This window comes from Saccopteryx leptura, chromosome 2 (genome assembly GCF_036850995.1).
Source record: "Saccopteryx leptura isolate mSacLep1 chromosome 2, mSacLep1_pri_phased_curated, whole genome shotgun sequence".
Classification (NCBI taxonomy): Eukaryota; Metazoa; Chordata; class Mammalia; order Chiroptera; family Emballonuridae; genus Saccopteryx; species Saccopteryx leptura.
The window spans coordinates 11,848,576-11,873,075 of NC_089504.1; the positions used below are offsets into that span (position 1 = coordinate 11,848,576).

The 24,500-nt window shown below is 61.5% G+C and overlaps 1 protein-coding gene across 1 annotated transcript; it reads right to left on the reverse strand.

Moving 5' to 3' along the window:
* Nucleotides 1-97: 97 nt before the first annotated feature.
* CRB2 (crumbs cell polarity complex component 2) lies at nt 98-24,163 on the reverse strand. Its single transcript, XM_066367199.1, has 13 exons — nt 24,008-24,163; nt 17,410-17,733; nt 14,179-14,374; nt 13,938-14,077; nt 13,287-13,472; nt 13,042-13,155; nt 9,399-10,277; nt 8,801-9,309; nt 7,756-7,921; nt 6,194-6,980; nt 5,247-5,363; nt 4,605-4,722; nt 98-2,893 (listed from the first exon to the last, which is right to left on the reverse strand). Exons 1-13 carry the CDS (start codon nt 24,102-24,104, stop codon nt 2,669-2,671), a joined length of 3,858 nt encoding a protein of 1,285 aa, XP_066223296.1. The 5' UTR covers nt 24,105-24,163; the 3' UTR covers nt 98-2,668.
* Nucleotides 24,164-24,500: the final 337 nt, after the last annotated feature.

The window sequence follows — 24,500 nt, forward strand, 5'->3', positions numbered from 1 at the left end:
AACCATCTCAGACATGCAGGAAATTGTGAGCATTTCTACCTGATTTTTCATTTCCTATCTGTGAATGGTCAGTCTCAGAGGTGTCTGACCAGGCAAGGGGGTCCCTGGAGGTCCTCAGAACCCCAGGGAGCCCTGTTGGTGAGGAGGGGCTGGGAGGCTACCCCTTGGGTGGGTCGGTGAGGCCAAGCCCTGAGGTTCACTCTGCCCTGAGGTGTGAAGAGCTGCTGGCCCAGCACTCAGCCCCGCCCCGTCCCTCAGGGCCCCTCCCCCGTCCCTCAGGGCCCCTCAGGCAAGTCTCTCTAAAGCTGGCAGGTATTCTCTGGCTGCCGGACCCGGTGGAGGAGGTGTGTCAGTCCGGCCACGTGGGTACCTCCAGGACTCTCAGGTGTTTCCGAACAGATTCCAGTCCCGCCCATCCTGGGCAGGAGCCCGAACCCCTCTGAGGAGAGGGCAGCCCACCCGGTGGGCAGGGGTACGTCAGGGTAAGAGGCCCAGTGGCCCTGGGAAGCGGGTCTCCCTGGCTGTGCTGGGGCCAGTGGCAGTGCCCTGTTCACATGAGTGCTGCTGTCTCTCCTCGCGTGCCAGACTGAATTTGCAAACCCAAGGAAGAATTTTGTGTGTGCTTTCAATAAAATCTCCGGGAGAAGGCTGGTATGGGTGTCCTTGGGGGAAGCTGGGGGCGTGGAGGAGGCCTCTGCCTGCTTAAGCACCCACTTCTGTCGAGGAGGTGGCCAGGGCTGGGGGCAGCCAGGGCAGGATTTGACCCCTGGCCCACTCCAAAGCCTGTTCCCATTTGGGAACAACTCGTCCCCCTCCCCTCCCAAGCAGGGCATTGGGGTGGGCTGATCACAGACCTGCTGGGTCCACGGAACAGAGCTGCAGGTCACCGATGGTGTTGAGGGCACCCAGGCTCCAGGAAGGAACAAGTTCAGGGGACACCTGGAAGTTCACACCCACAGATCTCTCACTAGCAAGGACAGGGCTTGGGACCTGCAGCTCTGTGGATGTCTGTGTTGGGAAGGGAGATCTGGACCATGTACCCCGAGCGGGCGTTAAGCACACCCATCATGTGTCCCCATCCCTCTCCCTGGGTTGCCCTTGAAAATGGCAGGTGCCGCCCTGGCTGGGTAGTTAGAGCACCAGTAAGTTAGAGCATCATCCTGATACACTAAGGTTACAGGTTCGATTCCTGGTCAAAGCACATACAAGAACCCCCCAATGGATGCATGGATAGGTGGAACAACAAATCGATGTTTCTTTCCCCATCTCTTCCTCTTTCCCTCCCTCTGTAAAACCAGTTTGAAAAATGACAGATGTCTTAGAAGACCATGGGGCTCCCCCAAAAGAGAGTGTCCCAGATTTTATATGTTGGAGCTCCCCATAAAATATTGTTTCTTAGGAGTCTGCAAGAACAAAGGTTGGCCAAACCATGACAGACTGACTGCGGCACCGGCTGTGGTCGGTGCCAGATGCCTCCTCCTGCACTCTCCCAGGAGTCCTGGAGGAGGTGGGGAGAGGCGGGCCCACCTTTCACAGGGTAAGGACCGAGCAGGGGTGGCCTCCGCAGGCGGCTGCAGAGAGTGTGGCTTCGGAGGAGCTGGAGAACCACGCGGTGGTCAGGGCAGGATGGGCGGGGGCTGCGCCGCATCCTCCGTGCCCGGGGGAGGCCTCCACTCTGACCCCTGGAAGGAGCACCCGGACAGCCCTTCACAGACCAGGATTTAATGACTTCAAGTTCTTTCCCCACTGTCATCCCTGCGGATCCTCAGCGCAGCCCTGTGAGGCAGGCAGGGCTGCCCTCCTCCTGCAGGTGACAGGCTCTGAGGAGGGCTGCACGGCCCAGACCCCGGACAGCCCGCCGTCCCGGTCCTCTGCTCCGCCCTGGCTGCGCTCTCTGTTCCGGAGCAGGCCTGGCCCTGGCCCTGGCCCGAGGCAGAGACAGAGCTGCCGGAAGCAGCATTTGTTCTTGGCACCAGGAGCCCATGTGGCCTCTGGCCATGCTCCCCACCCGTTTCCCAGTTGCCCCCAGGACAGGGGCAGCCTCCGGGGTGGGAGGAGACCTGGGAGCCAGGCCTCGGCCCTTTGGCAAGCCCTGGCCGGGCCTCCGGGCACGCGCTCAGCTTTGCGTTGTTCCTGCCCGGAGCCTTGACTGTCGTCACCCAGGCCCAACTCGTCTGTCCCCGCCACGGTCTGCACCTGCCTCATAGTCACGTGCACACACAGCAGACGTGGACGTACCCGTGAGCCCAGCACACTCACACTGGTGTCTGAGGGTCAGCAGACCCCAGGGACACACATGTACCATGCACACAGACACACTCACTCGGTCCCAAGCACACCGTGGGCACCCACACGTGCCCTGCCCTGCCCTGCACAGCCGCACACCTGCTAAGGTGGGACCCGGTGGGCCCGATGGATATGTCTGCCACCTCACCTGGCCCCCTCTGCTGCCCTGAGTGCTCCCCTTTCCCTCAGTCCACGAAGAGACAGAGGCAGAGGCTGCCAGCAAAGGGGACACTTCCCCAGCAGGGTCCTGAGCCCTGAAGCAGCTCCCCAAGGCCGGGAAGGGACGGCCACTTCCACGCAGGTGCCCAGAAGCGGCCTCCTCGGGTATCCAGGTAGAAAGTGTCCGTGGCCCGTCGGGGGCCAGAGCTGGCAGCCAGCAGGCCTAGATGAGTCTCTCCTCAGGCGGCACCTTGAGAACACTGTCCATCTCCAGCCGGGCCCCGGCCACCTCCTGCTGGCTCGGGCTGTAGGTGCCCTCTGACTGGCGGCGCTTTCTGGCTGCCAGGACCCCTGAGAGGAGGCCCAGGAGGAGGAGGAGGAGGCAGGCGCAGGCTGCGGGAACTGCCACCTCCAGCAGCGGGAATGGCAGGGGCAGCGGCAGGCCCTTCTGCAAGAGACAGACAGGGAGGCCTCAGGGAGGGGGGAGGGGGAGGCAGAAAAGGGGAGAGGACTTGCTCAGAGAAAAGGAGAGCTAACAACAGGCTTCCCTGGCAGGAAGGGAGAGGCCTGGCCCTGGGAGTATGCAAGCAGGTGTCAGAGCCACTGCGAGGGGGACCCATATGACAAAGGGGTTCCAGCTAGGAGAGAAAACATTTATGGACTGCCTAGTCTGAGCTGACACGGTGCAGGGGGCTCAGAGACCTCCCAGTAACGCTCCAGAGCAGCAGTGAGCACACACCCTCCCGCCCAGGAACACGGGAGTCTGGGTCCTTTTGTTCCCTGGTGTTTCCCCAAGTGCCCAGAGCAGTGCCCACAGGTGAGAAAACAGGCTTTGCTCAGATTCCCCAGACATGCGACTCAGTGGCAAGCCAGGACTGGCACTTCTGTTGGCCGGCAGCACCACACCACCATCCCTCAGCCTCAAATTCCAGTCAGGGCCCTCTGTCACTGCCATGGTGGGCCTCCGTGCCCGGCCTGGCCGCCCGGCCTTCTCCTCCCCCCAGGAAACGTATTCAATACGAGGCGATGGGGACCACTCCCCATCCTGAAGGGTGGCCTGGTGTTTTATAGTGTCTGTGGAGGCCATGTTTAACCTCAAAGTGGGAGGACTCCCAGGCCACAGCCAGAGAGGCCGACTGGCTGGTGGTGAGCTCAGAATCTAGCAGGACCCCCACACACACCAGGGGGGCTACAGCAGGCTTTGGGGGAGGGAGGGCTTCTCTTTGTCTCCAGTCTCCCAGGCTGCCCCCATCAAAGATTCTACAAGGCAAGAATTCCGAAGTCCCGGAATCACAGAATTCCAGGACTCCAGAGCCACAGGCCTCAGCCGACTGTGACCTGGGCCCCAAGTGCCAGCACACAGCCCTGGAGAAGGGTCCCAAGGCTGTAGATAAAAGTTGGTCCAGCCCTGACTGGGCCCTCACCAGCCTTCACCCCAGGCAGCTGTAAAGCCATCACTTCCCTGGGCTCTGGCAAGATGGGTGGGGAAGCCAGAGGCTGTAAAAGTTCCACTTGAAAGGAAACAGTCCCCAGAAGCAGAAGTGGGAGTTGCAGGTTTATGACCTGGGCTGCCAGGGCCTGTGGAGATGAAGGCTCCCCTGCCCCCGCCCCTCCCGCCAGCACCCCCTGTGGGCTCCCCGCCTGCTCCCCGCCTGCAGGGCCAGCTGCACCCCTTGATGGGGAGGGGATGAGAGGGAGGTTCAAGCTCAAGCCGCCTGTGACAGCTGAGCCTCCTTGGGTCAGGGGCTGCCTTCACAGTGGCCAAGCCCACTCTGGCTTGGAATCCTGGGCTCCTCAAACCTTCCTATTCTAGAACCCTGGCTCAGAAACCCCTGGAGAGTACAGGCTCCTGTGTCCACCACCCTAAATCCCAGAGTTGCAAGGTCCAGTGGGCCCAGAATTCTTTCCCAGATGGAACTTGGCTGAGCCCGCCTGTTTCACGGCCAGGCCCCCAAGGGATGGCGGAGGCCCCCAGGCCCTCCCTAGAGTGAAAATGTCCCGCGTGAGGGGCACGGAGGGACCTGAGTCTCCCCTGCTGCTGTCTACCCCACAACAGGGCGGGTCCAGGAACAGTTCCACGGGGCGCAGTAATATACCCCCCACAACATCATCTAATGAAGTCCACACCAGGGCGCCGCACCCCCTCTGACACAACTCACCGCCACTTCACAGAACTGGCCCGAGAACCTTGTGCTGCAGAGACATTCATACACCCCACCAGCTGCCCGGCAGGTGCCCCCATTCAAGCAGGGGTTGGTTTCACAGGAGACAGGACACCTGGGAGGCAGAGAAGCGGGCAGTGGAGGAGAGAACGGCTTCCTCCCATGCGGCCTCTTGTTCCTAGCTGCTTTATTGAGCTCCTCAAACCCCTTCACAGGGATCAAAGCTCCATTCGCCGTCTCCCCCTGGCTGGATCCCGTCAGGTGCTGAGGCTGAATGTGATCTCCGTCACCTGCCTCCCACCTTTGCCCTGGCATCCGTGACTGAGAATGACTCACTCCACCCAACGCCCACGGGTGCTGACTCCCTGTCTGGAGTGGGCCTGGAACCCGCTCCCTGACAGGTCCCCAGGTGGTCCTGACACTGGCAACCTGTGCAAGGGGTGTTATAAACACCAGACAACTACTCCCCACAAGTGTCTGAATAGCAGAGGATGGTCTTGGCAGCCCCAGAAAGTGGCAGAGGTGGACTGTCTGCCACTGCAGTTACAGCGAGGGCCCAGAGGGTGAGTACCCGCCTCACCCACCTGCCCAGCTCTCCGCACTCCCTGGCTGGCCCCAGGCGCCAGCCCCCACACCCACCTCTGGCCAGCAAAGCCCTCCCGGCAGCTGCAGTTGGCACCCCGAGGCCCACCCTCACACGGGCTGCCATTGAGGCAGGTGACATTCAGGCTGCATTCCTCCGGCAGGACAGGCAACCTAGGGAGAAAGCGCAGAGGCTAGACTGGGGGGGGGGGGCAGGACGCCTGAGGCCTGCCCGCCCCCCACCCCCCGGCCCTGACCTCAGCCACCACAGCCTCCATGTTGTCATCTGTGGAACTCAGGGCCCACCTCCTAGAGTCCTGGTATCAGTCATGGAAGCGGTATCCGAGGTGGAAGGGATGGGACACAGGGCTGTCCCTCTAGGTTTCAGCCCCATCCCCCACCCCAAGCTCCGGACCCAGGCTGGGAATCTTTCCCATGGTCCAGTCCTTCGGGAAGCTGACAGAACGTTAGGACTCTCCTCAGAACAAAAGCACACTCCTGGGGTAGTGTGGGTGGGGAGGGGAGAAGGACCGGGAAGGGCCTAGAACAGACAGCCCTCCAAACGCTTGGCTCCAAAGGGAGTGGCTTGTCAAAGCCAGAATAAATAGGGGACCGTCCCTGCCCACCACCGAGGGGCTAATGCGAGTGAACATCCGCGTGGACGTGTGGGCAGGAAAGCCTCAATAAAGGTTTTCTTCCAAAAGCTGCTCTAGGTTCCTCAACCCCCGCCCCCAACCGACAACATGCTGTTAATCTGAAATTTAAATTTATCTGGGTGTCCTGTATTCTATCTGGCGAGTCTAGGGGACTGTGGTTCCGGTTCACAGTGAGGGCTCGGACGCTCAGAGAAGGGAATCCGAAGCCGGGCTCCGGGACTCCCGGCCTCACCCACTGACCCGGGGGTCCCCCTCCCCGCCCGCCTCTTCCACAGGCACACAACGGCCGCCCCGGTCCCCCGCCGCCGCCCCGGCCCCCTGACCCCTCGGCCGCCCCCGCCGTCATACCTGCAGCGTGGGCCCGAGAAGCCCGGCGGGCAGCTGCACTCGAAGTGGCCGTCGGGGCGCGCGTGGCAGCCACCGCGGACGCAGGGAGCCGAGCGACAAGGGTCGGCGGGGGCCTCGCAGCGCAGGCCCTCCCAGCCCGGGCCGCAGGCGCAAGCGAAGGCGTCAAACAGGTCGCGGCAGGCGCCGCCGTGCAGGCAGGGCGACGGGACACACACGGGCTCCCCGCGGCAGCCGAGGCGCGGGGCCGGCGCTCCGGGCCAGGCGGAGAAGTGCTCTCGGGACCCGGGGGCGGCGCCGGGCCGCGGGCGCGCCAGGGGCAGCGGGAGGTCGCCGAGAGCCACGCGGCCCAGGCAGCCAGTGAAGTTCTCGGCCAGCAGGACGCGCGCAGCGCCCGGGCCAAGCAGGAAGCCCAGGTCGCCGGCCAGGCCGCGCAGCGCAACGGGTGTCGCCGCGCCGTCCAGCCACAACAGCCAGCGTGACGTAGCAGCCGCAGGGCGCTCCACGGCCACGCGCACGTGGTGCCAGGCGCCGTCGGCCACGCGCGGCCCGGGCGCCGGCAGCACCGCACCCAGCAGGCCGCGGCTGCTTCGCACGCCGGCCGCCAGAGAGCCGTTGCGTACGGCCAGCCAGACGGCAGCCAGGGCGCCCGCCGCGGCGCGCAGCAGCCCGGCCTCGTAGTCCCGCGTGCGGAAGGCGAGCGAGAGACCGCTGAGCGCGCGTCCCGACGACACGTTGTTCCAGCTGAATGCGACCGGGGGGCCTTCACGGAACGTGGCTTCGGCCACACCTGCGGGGGGAGAGAGCACTGGTGACGGCCTACTGGCAACCTACCCACCCCAGCCCCGACACTCGGGTGATACTGTCTGCCGCCAACACTCCCCTCCCCCGCCTTCGAGGGGGTGTGAGCGCTCAGCCACCTACCATCTAATCCCTAGAACTGTGCTCCACCTTCCTTCCCCCTCCCACAACTCTACCTCCAGACGGCGCCCCCTACCCGCCAGGGCCCAGCCCAGCAATACTAACCCCTGGAAATCCTGCCGCCCTTTCCCTTTTCCGTGAAACTGCCTAATCTCAGCACTGAGGCTTGCTCCTCACTGCAGTAAGTCATATTTTTTAAATGCAGATTTTTAAAATGTTGGTCATGCATTTTAATGAATACAGTCAGCTTTTTAAAATGCTAATCACTTCTTTCTCCAGCTTAAAGCCCTCTGGTAGCACCCTACTGCCCAAAGTGCTGAGCTGCCTGGCCCTCAGGCACTCAAGGCCCCTGGCAACCTCTCCATTCCAATACCTGTCCTTGTGTTTCAGTTGTTCTTACAAATTTCAGGGCCTTTGCATATGTTATTGCCCCTCCCTGAAATGTCTTTCCCTATTCCAGGTGTCTTATTTGGCCTTGAAAATCTAGTGAATACTCTCTTCCTCCAGCAAGCCCCCTGCCCCCCACCCCGATGCGAAGCCCAACTACACTGGGCTGGAACTGTTGGTATCCTGGTCTTTTATAAGCCATAAGGTTAGGGGTGATGACATCTAACCCAGCTTGGGTGCCCAGCACACACACTCACAGACAAAGCCATCAGGGACCTCCTCGCAGGTGGCAGGTGGAAGGCAGGGCTGGCCAGGACACCACAGCTTCTGGGCACACGTGGGCCCTGTGAAGTTGTCAGGGCAGGTGCAGTGGAAGTCATTCCAGGTTACCAGGCAGGTCCCACCATTAAGACAGGGATCAGGCTGCAGGAGAATCAGGACAGGGATTGGCTCAGGCCTGCAGGAGCATCACACAACCATAACCATCACCAGAGTGGGGTTTTTTTTCTTTTTACAGAGACAGTCAGAGGGAGGGATAGACAGAGACAGACAGACAGGAACGGAGAGATGAGAAGCATCAATCATTAGTTTTTCGTTGCGACACCTTAGTTGTTCATTGATTACTTTCTCATATGTGCCTTGACCGTGGGCCTTCAGCAGACTGAGTGACCCCTTGCTCAAACCAGCAACCTTGGGTCCAAGCTGGTGAGCTTTCGCTCAAACCAGATGAGCCCGTGCTGAAGCTGGCGACCTTGGGGTCTCGAACCTGGGTCCTCCGCATCCCAGTCCGATGCTCTATTCACTGCGCCACCGCCTGGTCAGGCACCATAGTGGTTCTTAACTGATCACCTACTACAGACACATTACCTCCTCACACACAGTAGAGAGGAAGTCAGTATCATCTCCATTTTACGGACGAGGAAACTGAGGCACAGAGAGAAGTCGTGTGCCTTAGGCACCCAGCCAGTAAATAGAGGAGCCAGAGTTCACTCCTCGGCCATTCCAATTCCAGGGCAGGTGCTTTGTTCGTGAGCCAAAGGGATCCCTATCCACCTAAACAGTTCCTGCGTAAAGGCTTAGACAGCCCTGGCTGCTGAGGGTGCCTGCCTCAGACAAAGCAGAGGAGGTACGGAGACCACCAGAGGGCAAGAGCAGCCGGCCAGGGAGCAGAGGAGCGAGTCCTTCGCTGCCACTCTATAACAGTGGGACCTCAGGCAGGGTGCTGTCCTCACCATGAGAGAGAGAGGCTCACCCCAGAGATGCAGGGTGCAAAGGGACCCACGCCTATTCCAGAGCACTCACACTGCACGTGTCCTCAGAGACACAGCCCACGGTGAGGTTCCAGGTCTGCCTGCTGCCCAGCTCACTGGGCCGGCTCGAGTTCCCCCACGGCAGTGGGAAGAAGGGAAGGTGCAGGCCATTGAGTCGCAGGTCCTGGAGGCAGCCTCGGAAGGGCCCGCCCCAGGGCTGGGCATCAGCAGGGAGGAGTCTCCCACCCACGTGCACCTGCTGCCCCCAGCCCTGCAGCTGGTCAGACCCGAAGCTGAGCGTCACCAGGTGGCGGAGCCCATCGGCCCAGGGCCCGGGGAGCACCAGAGCGGGACTGCCCGGCACCTCAGCTTGGATCTGGCCCTCGTTCAGGTACACTGTCAGGACAGCTGCGGTGTCGTTGGAAAGCTGGAGTAGCAGGCCAGCAGGTTCCCGAGTGCGGAGGAGGAAGGACACGGTGAGGTTGGGGCCCGGCATCTGGTGGACCAGGAAGGACGCAGAGCTTTGGGTGCCCCCCAAGCCAAACGTGGCAGCAGGAATCTCTGCAAGGAGAGAGGGTGCCAGGCATGAGGCCTGTGGGCTGTGGGAAGGCACAGCCTCTGCCCTAGGACCCACCTGGCTCGCTCCTCACCATCAGCACACGTGGGGCCGCTATAGGGCCGGGGGCAGTCGCAGTGGAAGTGAGTCCACAGGTCCACGCAGGCCCCTCCGTGGGCACAGGGTGGAGGCTGACATTGCTCACGGCGCTTGCAGCCCAGGAGAACATTCTCCCCAAGACCTTCAGGCAGCAGGAGGTGCCCGTCCATGTGGACGTCCTGGAGGCAGCCGGCAAAGGCCCCGCCACCCAGCTGGACAGAGCAGACCCTGGCCGGCGGTGTGGCAGTGGAAGCCGTAGCCGCCGGGGCCACAGAGCTGGAGGCCACGCAGAGCTGGGCAGGACACCCCTCGTGCCAGAGCCGTAGCTCCAGGACCCAGAGGCGGAGTGTCACCTCCACTCGGTGCCAGTGGCCATCACTTAGGGCCACGTCTGGCAGCCTCAGGATAAGTACAGTGTTGCCATGGCTCCAGAGTGTGGCCTGAAGTGTGGATGCCACCAGTGCCAGCTCTAGCTCCAAGCTGTCCTGGTTATCAGTGCGAATGACCAAGGTACCAGCAGGTAACGTGGTGCGAAATCTCAGTGACAGACCCAGGGGACCACCAACTGGCACTGATACCCGCACGGGGTTCCCAGCCACCACAGAGAAGGTGGTGTTCTGGCCGCAAGAAGGTCCATGGGTACCAGGTGGGCAGTGGCAGACATAACTGTGGAGTCCTGACTTGAAGGTAGGGATGCAGGTAGCAGCCAGTGGGCAAGTGTGGCCCTGGCAGCCAGTGAGCCGCACGGAACAGTCATGCCCGCCCCAGGCCTCTGGGCATGAGCAGAGGTAGCCTGCCACGGCGTCATCGCAGGTCCCACCATGGAGGCAAGGCCCTGACAGGCATTCGTCCACGTCTTCCTGGCACGTCAGGCCTTCAGGAGAGACCAGGCCCACACTCAGCACCCAAGGCCAGAACCACAGTCCTGACCCAGAGCTTGCATGCCTTTTGGGACTGGGACCTCAATACCTGTCAACCAAACCCATTCCCAATTCCCAAAGGATTTTTCATGGTCCCCTGAAGTCCCTGGAGTCTGGAACCAAAGATACGCCTTTCCCCGCTGTGTCTGGTGAATCTCCATGCCCTGTGGACCCCTCCCTCTAGGTCCCCTTCGGTATGCCTTTTCTCCCCCACCTCTCCTGCCCCCTGGCTCTCGGGGCCACAGTCCGGCTTCCTGCAGTCGGCCTGACTTCAGAACCCTCTCTGCCATCCATCTCCACAGGAGATCTATTGCCGAAGATCACTGGGCCAGGCTCCGGGGCTGCTTAAAGCCCCATCACTCACCCTGGCATTCGAGATTCGTCATGGGCTGGACCCTCAAGTCTCAACCCTGCTCCCTACAAACCTTGAACTGCCTGTTTCTCCAAGCTTTTCCTGGAAAGTCCTGCCTTTAGGGCTTTGCTCATACTGTTTCTTCTGCTTGGAATGCCTCATCCTTTCTTACCCTGGCTTTCAAACTCCTACTCATCCTACAAAGCCCAAACTCAAAGGGCCAGTCCCCTAGGGCCTAGGAGGCTTTCTCTGACTCCCAACCCCAAGCTACTGTATTGCTCCCAACGCCTTGCCCACTTCCAGGCACAGCACCCCAGAAAGTATCTGTTTGTACAACTGAGATCCCCTCCAGGGGCCCGACCACATCCACTGGTACCCAGGAAGGGACGAGCATGGCTCTGTGGACAGAGTGATGAAATGGAGGAGTTTGTGGAGGTGGGTGTGCGCATCTGTGGCACTGCACTTAGCCCTCAGGGTCCAGCCCCCCAGCCCCTCTGCCCTAGGGCTCCCATAGCCCTCAGGGCCCAGCCCCCCAGCCCCTCTGCCCTAGGGCTCCCATAGCCCTCAGGGCCCAACCCCCCAGCCCCTCTGCCCTAGGGCCCCCACACTGACTGCGAAGGGGCTGCCTCCCCCTCCCCTTCAGGGCTTCCCACACCAGGTGCTCTGGCCCCAGTTTGGATCAAGAGGCCACAGCCGAGCCCAGCTCAACGAGAGCCTCTACAAAACAGCCAAGGCCATCCCCGCTCCCACCTCCCGGCTGGAGGAACCCAGGCCCGAGGAAGCCACCAGGATTTGAATTCTAGCCCCAGTCAGCCCACAGACAGCACAGTCTCCTTCTGAGCACAGCTAGCTCCACCTCCCCCTGCCCAAAGCCAGTTCTCCATACCTGCCAGGAGCCACAAGCCCCCCAGGAAGGTCCCCAGAGCCCACAGCCCCATTGCATTTCCCCAGATGTCCGAGAGACCTGGGCAGGCGCTGAGGCCTGGTCCGGCTGCCTCCTTCAGAGCCAGCTCAGGAATGCCAGGCACTGGCCTCCCCCACGCCCAGCATGACTCAAAGGGAGGATGGGGAGGGATGGTGGCATGGAGCCCAGGTCCACAGCCGGGGGTCCCCCTCCTGGTCTCTGACCTTAGAGATCTGACCCCACTGTCCCCATCAGCTGAGCTCAGCTCCTACTAACGGTGGGGGACCTGAGGGGATGACACTTCCTCTGTAAGGCCCCCACGGCCTCACCTGTGAGATAGGGATTTACACCCCCGCCTCATGGGGCTGTGGTGAGGGAGGAGCAGAATGCACAGAGAATGCTCTTCAAGCAGGGCATGCCTGGTGGACCCACTGTGTGCCAGGCTCCCATGAGGCAGGACTAGAGAGTCACAGCCCATGGGAGCAGATGATGGTCTATCGGGGCCCCCAGGGGAGCTGGCCACCCAAGGGGGGAGACAGAGCCCAGTGTCTTTGCGTGGGTGAAGGGGTGAGGGGACAGTGGGGATTCCCTTCTCCTTCCCGTGGGTGGGAGCGCCTGTGCCCAGCAGCCCCGCCAGGGGGAGGAGGCAGTGTGCTGGGCAGGAATGGGGGTGGTGTGGGGGAAGTGTCAGCATTCCAGAGGGGACAGGGACACTCAGTGAGTGAGGAGTTCCTGGAGTCCACCAGTGTCTGTGTGGGAGGGTGTCTGTGTGTCTGTGCATCTGCTGTGCCCAAGGCAGGGAGAGGCTTTCTGTACCCCAACTCCTGTCCAGCAGGCCCCAGCTCCCCAAAGGCCCAGCTCCTCCTTCTCCAGACCCCGCCCCAGCTATCCATAATGCCTCCCTTTACCTTCTCGGTCCTCCCTGCAGGCCCCTCGGCCTCCAGCCAGCCCTTTGATGTCAAGTGCCCATCACCCCACACGTTCTTCTGGACACCCTCGGCCATCGTGACCCCAGCTGCCAGGATTACACTCCCGACCCCAGTCTCTGACCCCAGCCCAGGCCACAGCCCTGGGCCCCAGACCCCGGTCCAACAGCCCTCACCCAGGCTCAGTGTGGACACTCAGACTCAGTGTGCACGAGACTGAACCTACAGTCCTCTCCCCAATGTCGCCCAGGACAGAAGGCGACCCTGACACCTTCCACTCACACCTGGATCACCCTCAGGACCTGTAGTGTCCCTCCAAAATATTTCTCAAACTGATTGGTTCCCTCCCTTCCTACCTCGAAAGCCCAGATCCCAGCTCAGTCCCAACTTGGCTATCACTTGGGCCGCTATACTCAGCTCCTCCCTAATTTCCTCATCCCCCCTCAATCCAGCCTCCACACATCAGCCAGGGGAACCTTCTCACCCCAGCCCCACCAACTCTGACTTTGCCCATTGCCCACCCTACCCCCAAGCACCTGTGTAGCCACTTGGACAGTGACAGCGAAAACCACTGGGCAGGTCCTGGCAGCGGCCTCCACTGAGGCATGGCCCTGAGGCGCACTCGTCCACATCCACGCTGCAGTCGTCCCCTGCAAGAGGCCCAGCTGTGGTTCCCATCTGTGCCCTCAGGGCCAGAGGCGCTTAAGCCCAGCCTGCCATCCCTCCCGGTGTGTCTGGACACTGGCGGCCCTGCTGCCCCGGAAGGGGACGGGGAGCTCACCCTCAAAGCCCGGAGGGCAGCGGCACAGGAAGCCAGCAGCATGGCGGAAGCTGAAGGTGCCGGGGAAGGTGGCCCGGATGCCCCCGTACAGGGCCTGGTCGGAGCGCTGCAGGCACTGGCCCCCGTTCTGGCAGGGGCCTGCCGCACACTCGTCCTCGTCCACCTCGCACTGCTCGCCGCTGTAGCCTGGGGACACATATACGTGGACATCGGGTCACACAGAGTCATCAGGCCAGCCCGGGGCCAGGTTGGGACAACAGCTCAGAACATGGTCAGACATATTCTGAGGAAGGGACACTTCCAGGAGGCAGGAATTAGGAATGACCATGGCAGTCTTAACTCAGCAGCAACTCACTAGTTTTACCAGTATAAGTGTGCACTTTGCACGTGCCAGGCCGTGTCCCAAGACTTCATGGGCATTACACCTTTACCCTCCTCACAGAAACTCCTGGGATCCGGTGCTATGGTTAGCCCTATTGTGCAGATCAGAAGGCTGAGGCTCGGACAAGTTGTAGCCGCTTTCACAAACTCTGCTTGGTCCTCTGAAGGCGCGTGCGCACAAGTACACACGCATCCAGCGGCCCCTGGCCGCGCCGGTCCCGCCGGTCTGTGCACGCGCTCCCCATCCCGCGCACGCGCGCGAACACGCACCTGGCCAGCAGAGGCAGCGGAAGCTCCCGAGGCCGTCGAGGCAGGACGCGTTGTGCGCGCAGGGCGCCGACGCGCACTCCAGTACCTCCTGCTCGCAGCGAGCGCCCTCGTAGCCCGTGTCCGTGCAGTTGCACCGGAACCTGGAACGGGGCACACACTCGGCTGCAGCTCCCTTGCCTTCACTGCGTCCCCGAACCCGCCTGGCAGCCTTCCCGCCTGGGGCACCCGGCCGCCCGCTCACCCGTTGACCAGGTCGTGGCACGCGCCACCGTGCGCGCACGGCTGGCTCTGGCACTCGTCCAGGTCCAGCTGGCAGCTGGCGCCCCCGTAGCCCGGCGCGCACACGCAGCGGTAGGAGCCCACGCCGTCCAGGCACGAGCCCCCGTGCAGGCAGGGCGCCGAGGCGCACTGGTCCACCTCCACCTCACAGTTCACGCCTGGACGGGGCCAGAGATGGACAGAGGCGGGTCACCCAGAGGACGGGCCAAAGAGGCCGAGTCAAACCAGTTCCAGTTAAAAGGAGCGGAAGGTGAGGAACCACAGAGAGAACCTGTCGGTTCATTCATCCAGAGCAGGCATATCTCGCACTGGCAATGGTAATAGGGTAGAAACAAGACAGACACACCCCTGCTCCCTTGAGCTCCCCTGCGTCTAGTCCGGGAGATGGGCAGTAAGTTAATGTTGACTAAATGAGGACTTTTTAATTTTGGTAAGCTCCACAGGGAGAAAGTTCTGGTTCTGTAAAAGCAAGAACCAGGACCTTGGCCTAGGGAATTGGGAGACAGGGAAGGCTTCTTGGAAGAAGAGCCTTTTGAAGAACCAGGAGAGTGTTCACTATGCTAGGAGAGGGGACTGTGAGAGCAGTTGAGTTCATGAGAGACTGTCGTCAAGACATGCTAGGGCCTGACCAGGCTGTGCGCAGTGGATAGAGTGTCGGACTGGGATGTGGAGGACCCAGGTTCGAGACCCCGAGGTCGCCAGCTTGAGCGTGGGCTCATCTGGATTGAGCAAGGCTCGCCAGCTTGAGCCCAAGGTCACTGGCTCAAGCAAGGGGTCACTCAGTCTGCTATAGCCCCCCGGTCAAGGCACATATGAGAAAGCAATCAATGAACAACTAAGGAACCACAACGAAGAATTGATGTTTCTCATCTCTCTTCCTGTCTGTCTGTCCCAATCTATTCCTCTCTCTGACTTTCTCTGTCTCTGCCACAAAATAAATAAATAAATAATAATAAAAAGAAAGACCTGCTTGGGGCCGTGCGCGACGCTCTATGGCCTATGGCTGGGCGCAGGAAGTACAGGGAGCTAAGGAAAGTGCAGGAGGTGAGGCGGGGACGCCCGATGGCTGAGCCTTGGGGACCAGGCAACACCACCTGAGTTTATCTTAAAAGTTTTAAGCAATTGAGTGACAGGGTCCTATCTGCCCTTTAGAAGTCTCACTCTGCTGCCTTTAAAGAGAGTGCAAGGCCCTGGCCGGTTGGCTCAGCGGTAGAGCGTCGCCCTAGCGTGCGGAGGACCCGGGTTCGATTCCCGGCCAGGGCACATAGGAGAAGTGCCCATTTGCTTCTCCACCCCTCCGCCGCGCTTTCCTCTCTGTCTCTCTCTTCCCCTCCCGCAGCCGAGGCTCCATTGGAGCAAAGATGGCCCGGGCGCTGGGGATGGCTCTGTGGCCTCCGCCTCAGGCGCTAGAGTGGCTCTGGTCGCAATATGGCGACGCCCAGGATGGGCAGAGCATCGCCCCCTGGTGGGCAGAGCGTCGCCCCCTGGTGGGCGTGCCGGGTGGATCCCGGTCGGGCGCATGCGGGAGTCTGTCTGACTGTCTCTCCCTGTTTCCAGCTTCAGAAAAATGGAAAAAAATAAATAAATAAAGAGAGTGCAAGGACGGACCCCAGTGGGAGAGGCTGAGGAAGGTAAGCAACTCCTAGTTTTCCCTGCACTGTCTTGCTTTTAAAATGGGAAGTCTGAGTCCCAGGAACCCCCTCAGTCCTCGGCACCACTCAGAGGGTGGGGTGGCCCTTGTGGGAGGGGACCGCAGCAGTGAAGGGAGATGGGGAATCCCAGTGTGGACATGTACTTCCGAGTTCATCAGAGAGCTCACATGTCATTGTAGATGTCAGTGGCCTTGTCCCTTTCCCTGTCCCCGACGTAGGGCGGGTCATGGGGGACAAGAGGCACAGCTGGCTCCAGCAGGAACCTTACCCCATTCCCAGCTCTGTGAGCACAAAACACAACCCCTCCTTCTTGTGACCCCGCACTCCTCCCGCCCTGGCTCCGCTCCCACCCTCTGTGCCAGGGGGAGCCAGGCCCAGGCCGCCTGGAATCCCAGCAGCCTCCCCCGCCTGACTGCGAGCGGAAGGAGGAGCAGAGGAATGAGTCACGCAGACACTGCCCCACTCACATCTCACCCAGAAAACATTCCCAGAGCGTCTGAGCCCCACACATCCGGGCGCACACACACCTGCTGGCACCCCCACATACACGTAACATTTTAGCACAAAGGCATTCGGGGAGCCCAGACCCCCGCAAATCCTGGCAGACACACAGGCCCTTTACGTGACCTCGCTCACACATGGCCAACTAACATGTCCAGACACCGAGGCTCCCAAATGACGGAAAAGACTCATGGAACCTGTTTCCAGAGTCCGCCGTCATCTGTGTGGCAAACCTTCCTCTTCAATGTGAGCGTCCCTGCCCGGGAGCCCAGCCGCCCCAGACTGTACCCCTTGCTCTGAGGAGACCTTAAACTGCCCTCTGCCCTCAAGGAACGTTGTCTGAATTCAGTGTCTATACTGCGGCCTCTGTCCCCAGCTGCACCCTCCTTCCCAGCGTCGAGGCAGTCGCCTGGTGCTCTTGGAGCACGGACAGACCAGGCCAGGCCAAGCTCCGGAGGAGGGACTAGCATGTCATCGGTGCCAGCACTTGTATATACGTTATTCTCCACTTTGTACCGGAGACCGCGGGGGGCCCTTACAGTTCAAACCAGACCGCGAGTGTCTCTGTGCTGGAGTTTTGGGGGCTCCCTCATGGGAGGGAGTCCACATTACCACCTGAACCATACCAGGGGGAGAGTGTTCATATTCTAGAATCATGGGTGAGCCGGTAGTGTCTACACCACAGCCTGACACAGGCCTGTAGTGAGTAGATGTGAGAAGTGCTGCCTAGATGTGCACTTATTAAAGCCAAACCAGGCACGTGTGCACTGTAGAGACTGAAGTAATGTGTCCAGTGCCTATAACATGCCCAACACCATGCCAATGCCTGCACATTTGCACTCTCATCCAGAGCCGCCAGGTCAGCCCGAGGACCATCAACTCTGTAGCAAGATCTCGAGTGGGCTTACCCGAGAGCCGCCAGGGTGCCCAGAAAGGAGGAAGGTGTCTGTTCTGAAGCCAGAGCTGAATTTATGACTTCACATTCTGAGCCACTGATAGGTTCGACATTACAAACCTCCGCGCACAGCCGGGGCCATTACCTGCATAGTCCAGGGGGCAGTGGCACTCGTAGCGATCGGCCAGGTTGTGGCAGGTGGCGCCGTGGTGGCAGGGCCGGGACGCACACTCGTCGATGTCCAGCTCGCAGCGTGGGCCCTGGAACCCAGGCACACAGTAGCAGCGGAAGTCACTGGGATCTGGACCCTGGGGCACACACAGAGCGCCGTGGTAGCAGGGCTGGGTGGCACAGCCCTGGGCCCCCGTGGGCCTGCAGGTGTAGGCGCCACTCTCCGCAGCCTGGCACTCGGTCCCTGGAGTGCATGGGTCCGAGGCACAGGCGCTCTGGGTTTCCGAAGGCACTGTTCCTGTAGGGAGAGGAGACAGGGTTGGCAGGGGCTACCAGACACTGCCCTCCCCACACTCCAGCCCCACACTCCAGCCTCCCCAGACCCCACAGCCAGAATGCAGCAGGGGTCTATCCCCACTCAGTAGGATGGAGGGTGAGCCCCGGGCGCTGCAAGCCAGGTCCCGGCGGGCTGCACGCCTGAGCTCAGAACTGGGACCAGTTTCAGGAGCGCCTCCAGAGCAGAGAAACAGGACATGGGCTGCCAGGCCCCTGCTCAGGACCAGCGAGCAGACAGTCACCCTGGGATCTCCCCGCATCCCTGCAGGGCCCCTTCCGGGCAAGTGCTGCCATCCCGTTTACAAGAGGGCAGACTGAAGCTCAAGGAAGAAAGTGAGGACTTGCCTGAGGCCACACAGGAAGTTAGTGCTGGGACAGCCTTCCAAGTCTACCCACTCATTCCAGCCCTGCTGGGGAGGAGGTCCCCTCTGGGTCCTCGGTCTCTGGTCCACTCCCTCCCAGGAGGCCGCTTCCCACTGCCCCCTCCACGGCTCCTGCTGGAGGGCTGGTAACTCCATCCCTGCGTGAAATTGAGGAGGAGGACTTCAAAGGCCCTCCCCCCACCCCTGCCCCACCCCGCTGCCTGGGAACTTCCCACAGGCTCCCTGGCCCTCACGGTGCCCCGTCAGCAGAGGCTTGAGCAGCCAGCCTGCTAGGGCACAGGGCACAGGGCAGATACTGAGACCTGCTGACCGAACACCTGGCGGGCCGCGGTGCTGCCCGCCCCACGCCGAGCTCCCCATTAGAGGGTCGTCTACTGAGCTGGAAGCCAAGCCAGCTGGAGAGCCAGCTCCCCCTCCTCCAGCCTATTTGTGTAATTCTGGGGTAAAAACTCAGGCTTTGGAATAACACAGCCCTGGTGGGTTAGAGCTCAGCTCGGTCACTAACTCTGAGACCCTGGGCGGGTTGTCCTCTGAAGCTTTATTTGGCAGTCTGAAAAGGGGGCGCCAGTAGTTCACTCCTCGTAGGATGTGCTAGGATTCCAAGCCTCAGGGAGCGCAGCTGAGCGCCCGCGTGTAGGAACTCAGTACGAGGGGGTGGGGAGCGCCCACAAGAAGGAGCCACCCCCCAGACCGGGGCTCCGAGAGGTGCCCTTTCCCCAAGCACGTTGTCATCCAGACAGTAACCAGGCCTGCATCCCCTCCCCCACCCGGTGAAGACCCCCAGATAAGGCTCGCAGCCTCGCAGGCGTCATCCACATTCCACAAGGCAGGGCTGTCCCCTGGCCAACGCCCACCTTCCCAGCCAGGGCCAGCAGGATGGGGCGCAGGGACATGGCAGGACTGACCAGTGAATAGACTCAGGGGGAGAGCCCAGCGGTCAGCCCCGCCCTGGCGCACCCGGGGCACCTGGACCGCTCAAGATGAGCTCACCCACTCCCAGGCCCAAACTGGGGTCCTCGTGCCCACCCAGAGCCAGGCACGTGGCAGGGGGCAGAGGTTCTCAAATGCTGTCAGGCCGGGTGGCCTGCTAGGGCCATGGGGTCCACAGGCCCTCTGTGCCCCTATCCTCTTCCCAGCTCTGGGCATCCATCCCCAGCCCGTCCCTCCTCAAGCCGGGCCGGAAAGGTGAAGGCAGGGGTCTCTTGGCCTCTCTGAGGGGCTGTGTGAGGGGCAGCCAGTCCCCCACCCCAGGTGGCTGAGTCTGACCAGCTCAGAGCCAGGTCCCCCGGGACTAGAGGCGGCAATGGGGTCGGATGGACCAGGCCTCCTCACAAGGGAACAGGGCTGGGCAGCAGACAGGGGTGCAAACGGTGCCCACCTTGTGGGGTGTTGTGAGGAGCCACTGAGGTGGCAGGAGTGAAGCCCTGGCACCCAGTGGGCCCTCAGTGACAAAGGGTGTGACGACGAGGGTCCCTCAACCCAGCCAGCTCAGGAGGAAGAGCAAGTAACGGCATTCCCAGTGAGGGGCCCAGGCTGCTGGGTCCTTCGAGCCATTTAATCCCGACAAGGCACCGCCCTTTGGCCCTGTGGCCCGAGGGACCCCACCCCAATCTGGAGCTTAGTCCCTGGTTCGGGCTCTCCGTTTCAGAGCAGATGGGACCAGGCTGGATGTGCAGTGCCTGAGGGGGGGGGGGAGATGGGAACAGGAGGGCTGTGGCCCCGAATGACAGAGCCCCGAGGTGAGTCCTGCCGTCTGGGAGGAAGGGGTTCTCCCTGCCGAAGCCAGGCAGAGCGGGAGGGAGGCGCCTGTCCCGAGGGGCAAGCAACAGCACCCGAAGCCTGCCTGTGAGGACAGCTGTGTCTCCTGGGTGATGTCAGTGACTCTTCACACCTGAAAGAGGTGGGTGGTGCTCCATTCCTCTCTCACAGTGGAGGAAATTGAGGCTCAGGGGTAAAGCCGTCCCACAGCCCACGAGGGACTGGGGTCCAAACCCATGTCTCCCTGCTGTCTGCCGACCCTCCTCTCAGTTTCCAGAGCCCGCCCCACCCCCGGCTGGAGTAAGAATGCCCATTCCTGGGCCTGCTCCAGACCTAGAGTCTCAGAACCACTGGGCTCGGGGCCCAAGAATCTGCATTGCAACACACTCCCTGGGGATTCCTTTGTACATTGAGGCTGACTTGGGAACTGCTGACCTCGGGTTCTCTGTCTCCCAGGAGCAAGCCAGGGAGGCCGGGCCAGCCAGGGCTGAAGGAGGAGAGGCAGGGAAGGCGGGCAGAAGAGAGGCCGTCTCAGGGGGCTGAGCTGGAGGAGCAGGGCCTGTTGCCAGGGTGACCAGGGGCCTGTGCTTATCTTGACAAATCCCTCCTGACCTCTCAGGCCGCCTGGGATGACCTGGCGGGGAGGGATTAGCTGACATTGCCCCTCCCCTTGGACCTGCGGGCCCAGCCCTGGGAGGGCCCGGAACCGCGTAGACAGGGCAGGATTACAGTACCAGCAACCATTTACTGAGTCTGTACTATGTGCTCTGGGGCTGTGCCACACGCCTGGCATCTGTTAGTACGTCGTGATATTGATTTAAACTGGAAGACAAACTGGAAGGCGCTGTTAAGAAAACTGTTTCTCTAACTCAGAGGTCATAAACGTGCCGAGGACCACCCCTCAGAAACCTAAGAAGCAGATGTCCCCCTACATCTGAGAGGTCCACACATCTCCCGGGGCGTGTGACAGGCCCACTCGGCCAACTCTAAGTCGCCTCCCTCGTCCTGTCACCGCAGTGCCTCCCAGCCCAGCCAGGGTCTCGGAAGGCTTGCACCTTTCGAGTGAAGGAGGTTCCAGTGTCCGCCTGGACAGAGCGAGCCGTCCTCCCTGTCTGTCCAGAACCGAGCCGTTAGCAATCCCCCGGGCTTCAGGCCTGACTCGGCGCCTAGGGTGCCTAGTGAGGTCCGGCAGGTCCAGTGATACTGCCAGCCACGGAGGGGAATTGTCTCCCGAGGGTGGATTTGGGGAAGCTTCGTGTCTTGCCGAGGCAAGAGAGAGAATATTTTTAAGAAGCAAACCACTGACTTTGGGTGTTGGGCACACAACGCAGTATACAGAGGACGTATCACAGAACTGCACGGACCGATATAGTTTTATTAACCAATGTCACACCAATACAGTCAATTAAAAAAATTAAAAGATTTAATCTGAAAGTCAAAGGAGAAAAATTTTAAAAGAGGCGGCCCACGCTCTCAAGGATATGTTGTCGTAGGAGGGGAGTGTGCATCTGATGTCATTGGGCCCCAGGGCCGGGACTGAGGGACAGACAGGCTGGGAGAGTTTGCAGTAATACTCTTTTACAAATGTTTATCCCTGAGGTCAAAAGGCATAATTCTGATAACATTAACCACAACAATAACTGTGGAGGGTTCGCGTCCTACCCCGTTCCTGGCACGAACACATCCCAACGTTTCCAAACTGTGGTCTCCGAGCTCCGGGCCAGGGGGCCACTTCCGCCATGAGGACCAGGCAGAGCAGGGGTCTCCGGCCGCTGCCCAACAGGCCTGCTGTAGTTATTTCACTTTTAACTACTAGTGGGCTTCTGGCTTCTGTCTAAAGTTTCCTTTGAAACTGGGGACTTCATGACAAACCTGAGTTGAAGAATCAGGGTATTTTCTCATCAGACCCAATAACGGCTCTGGGAGTTAGCTGGTTTGTCCCCGTTAGGGGCACTGAGAAGAGATGTGACTTGACATCGCTGTGACATCCTGGCCCTGCCACCCACTAGCTCTGTGACTCTGGGCAAGTTACTCTCTCTGGCCTCACTCTCCTCCTCTGTAAACTGAGGGTCTCATGGGGCTGTGGTGAGAATTAAACCAATCAAGTTAGTCTCATGCCATCACACTGTTACTTACTCATTTCATTCGTCAGCAAATCGGAGCTCGGGGGGAACACTGACTGTCCCACAAGCCTGCCACTGGGTCCTGCGTGTGCAGCTCTCTGCCCCACCCTCTGTCCTACAGGCCCTGCCCAGCTTGCTTGGAGGAGGGACAGACGTGGGGACTGGGCCATTGCCCCTTTGTGGAGCAGGAGGGATGTGAGAGCCCAGCGTGCCCCATTGTGCTCCAGGATGCTTGGTGCTCTCCTAGCAACCAGTGGGGCTTTGTGCCAGAGGGGGCTCAGGCTGGAGGGGCCAGGCTCAGGGCCTGGCAGGGTGGGCGGCGAACCAGGGGCCCAGCGCCCCCAAGCCCTCTGCGATGGAAATTGCTTTTCAAGTGATACAATCCCTGGCCCCTCTCCTCCCGGCAGTCAGGCCTGGAGTTCTGGCCTCCAGAAGTGCTCGTGCCTGTCATACCCCCTCCCCAGCATTCAGGGGTCCCCAGCGGGGGGCTCCCTGTGCAGAAATCCCAGGGAAAGCGGCCGCGGAGACCCCAGCAGGGCTGTGGGGGCGTGAGTGTGTCTGTGTGCTCCATGTCCTTCTGCAGCATCAACCTGCTCTCTGTTCACTCTGCCTCAAGGTTCACGTGAGTGTGCATTTGCGTGTAAATGCACGTGTCCACACATGCTCATTGGTGGGTGTGGGCACGTGTAGGTGTGTGTGTGAGTCCGTACGTTGTAAATCTATGTGTGCCCACAGATATCTGTTTGTGTGGTGGTGTGTGCCCTTGTGCATGCCACACCAGCATGGTGTGTGTGTGTGCGCACGCGCAGGTGGGCTTTGTGTGTGTGTTCGTGTGTGTGTTTGTGTGTGTGCACGTGCGCGCGCTGTAGGACGGGGCAGACACCAGGTCCACAGACCAGAAGTTCTTGTCCCTTGGGGCAGCGAGCAGGGCCCGCTCCAGCCCCTGAGCCCCCTCCCTCCCAATCCCCAGCCTCCTCCACTGCAGCATGGGGGCCTCTTCCTCCCCCAGGGCCCTGTGGAGGGGAGGGGACGAAGGCAGTGCGAGCCAGGCCCGTGAGAGGCCAGAGGAAAGGGGTCTGAGGGGATGTGACCCCACAGCCTGGGAGGCTGAGGAGGTGAGGGCCCCCAACCACCGTGGGGCCCAGCCTGCTTACTCGGTTCCCTCCTCCAGCAGTGGCAGCGGGGGTGGGGACTGCCCAGGCCTGGCCCTAGTAGCCATAGTGACCAAGGCAGAGCCTCCCCCAGACCCCCCAGGAAGAATTCCAGGCCGCACTCACGTGGATGCACTTGCACAAAAGTAAAAACTGCTGGGCGCGTGGGGTCGGCTTTAGGAAGCCCTTTCAGCTCCGTCTGGCGTGCCCGGGAGGGGGTATCCGTGGACACCGTGCTCCCTGGGCCTGGCCACCCCGAGGGACACCAGAGCACCTGCAGCCCCCAGCGCAGGCAGGGCTGAGGCACAAATGGGGGGGGGTGCAGGCAGACAGCTGATCTCCGTCCCTTTCTCCCGTGCAGTCCACTCGGTTGGGGTCTGCTGTCCCCACCCCAGGCCCCCACGACACAGTTCAACCCCGGGACTACTCACAGCCACAGTTCGTGCTGGGACACAGCCCGCCACACTCTGCACGCCTCAGACACAACTCAGGCTCACCTGCTACGGCTCGTCCTACCTCATGACTCTAATACCCCACACCCACACGAGCCTCACACCGAACACCCCACAGCCCCAGCCCTCCCAGGACGCACACCCTCCCTACCACCCACAAGCCGCCTCTCAGGCCCCTGACACACAACGGCCCCCAAGTCCCAGGACGCACTCGCCTCTGTACAAGTCCCAGTGGCCCACAGCAGTGCACGCCCCACACCCCACAACGCAGGCCTTTACCCCAGCCCTGCAGTTGGGACAGCACCCACGGGGACAGCCTCAGGGCCCCGGGTGTCTGCCTGGTTCCCCCAAGGCTTGTGCCCAACTCACCGGCCAGGAGGGCGAGGGCAGGGGCCCAGAGCAGCAGCAGGAGCCAGAGGGGAGCTGGGAGCCTGGGGTCGCGGGTCCCCAGCCGGGCCAGCGCCATGGCAGCACGCTCTGCTCCGCCGCTATGGGAACAGGCGGCCTGGCCAGCTCCGCAGCCCCCTCTCCCTCCAACCAGCACTAATGCGGTGGACAGAGGCCCGGCCCCTCCCTCCCTCCGCCCTCCCTCCCTCCCTCCCGCCTCTTCCCCGGCCCAGGCCCTCCCAGGCTGCTCCACCTGGGGGAGGGTTCCGGAGGAGGGGTCTGAGCTCCAGTCTCCCAGGGCCCATGCTGCAGACAGGCGTCGGGGCCCCTGTGGGTCTGACCCCATCTCTGTGCCCACCGCTCTCCCGTCCTGACCCCGCCCCTCCCACTCTCAGGCCGTGCGGCCTCCGCTCCTCAGAGAAACGTCTGTTCTGTGGGCTGTTCCCACCAGGTGCCGCAGGCTGCCCCCAAGTTC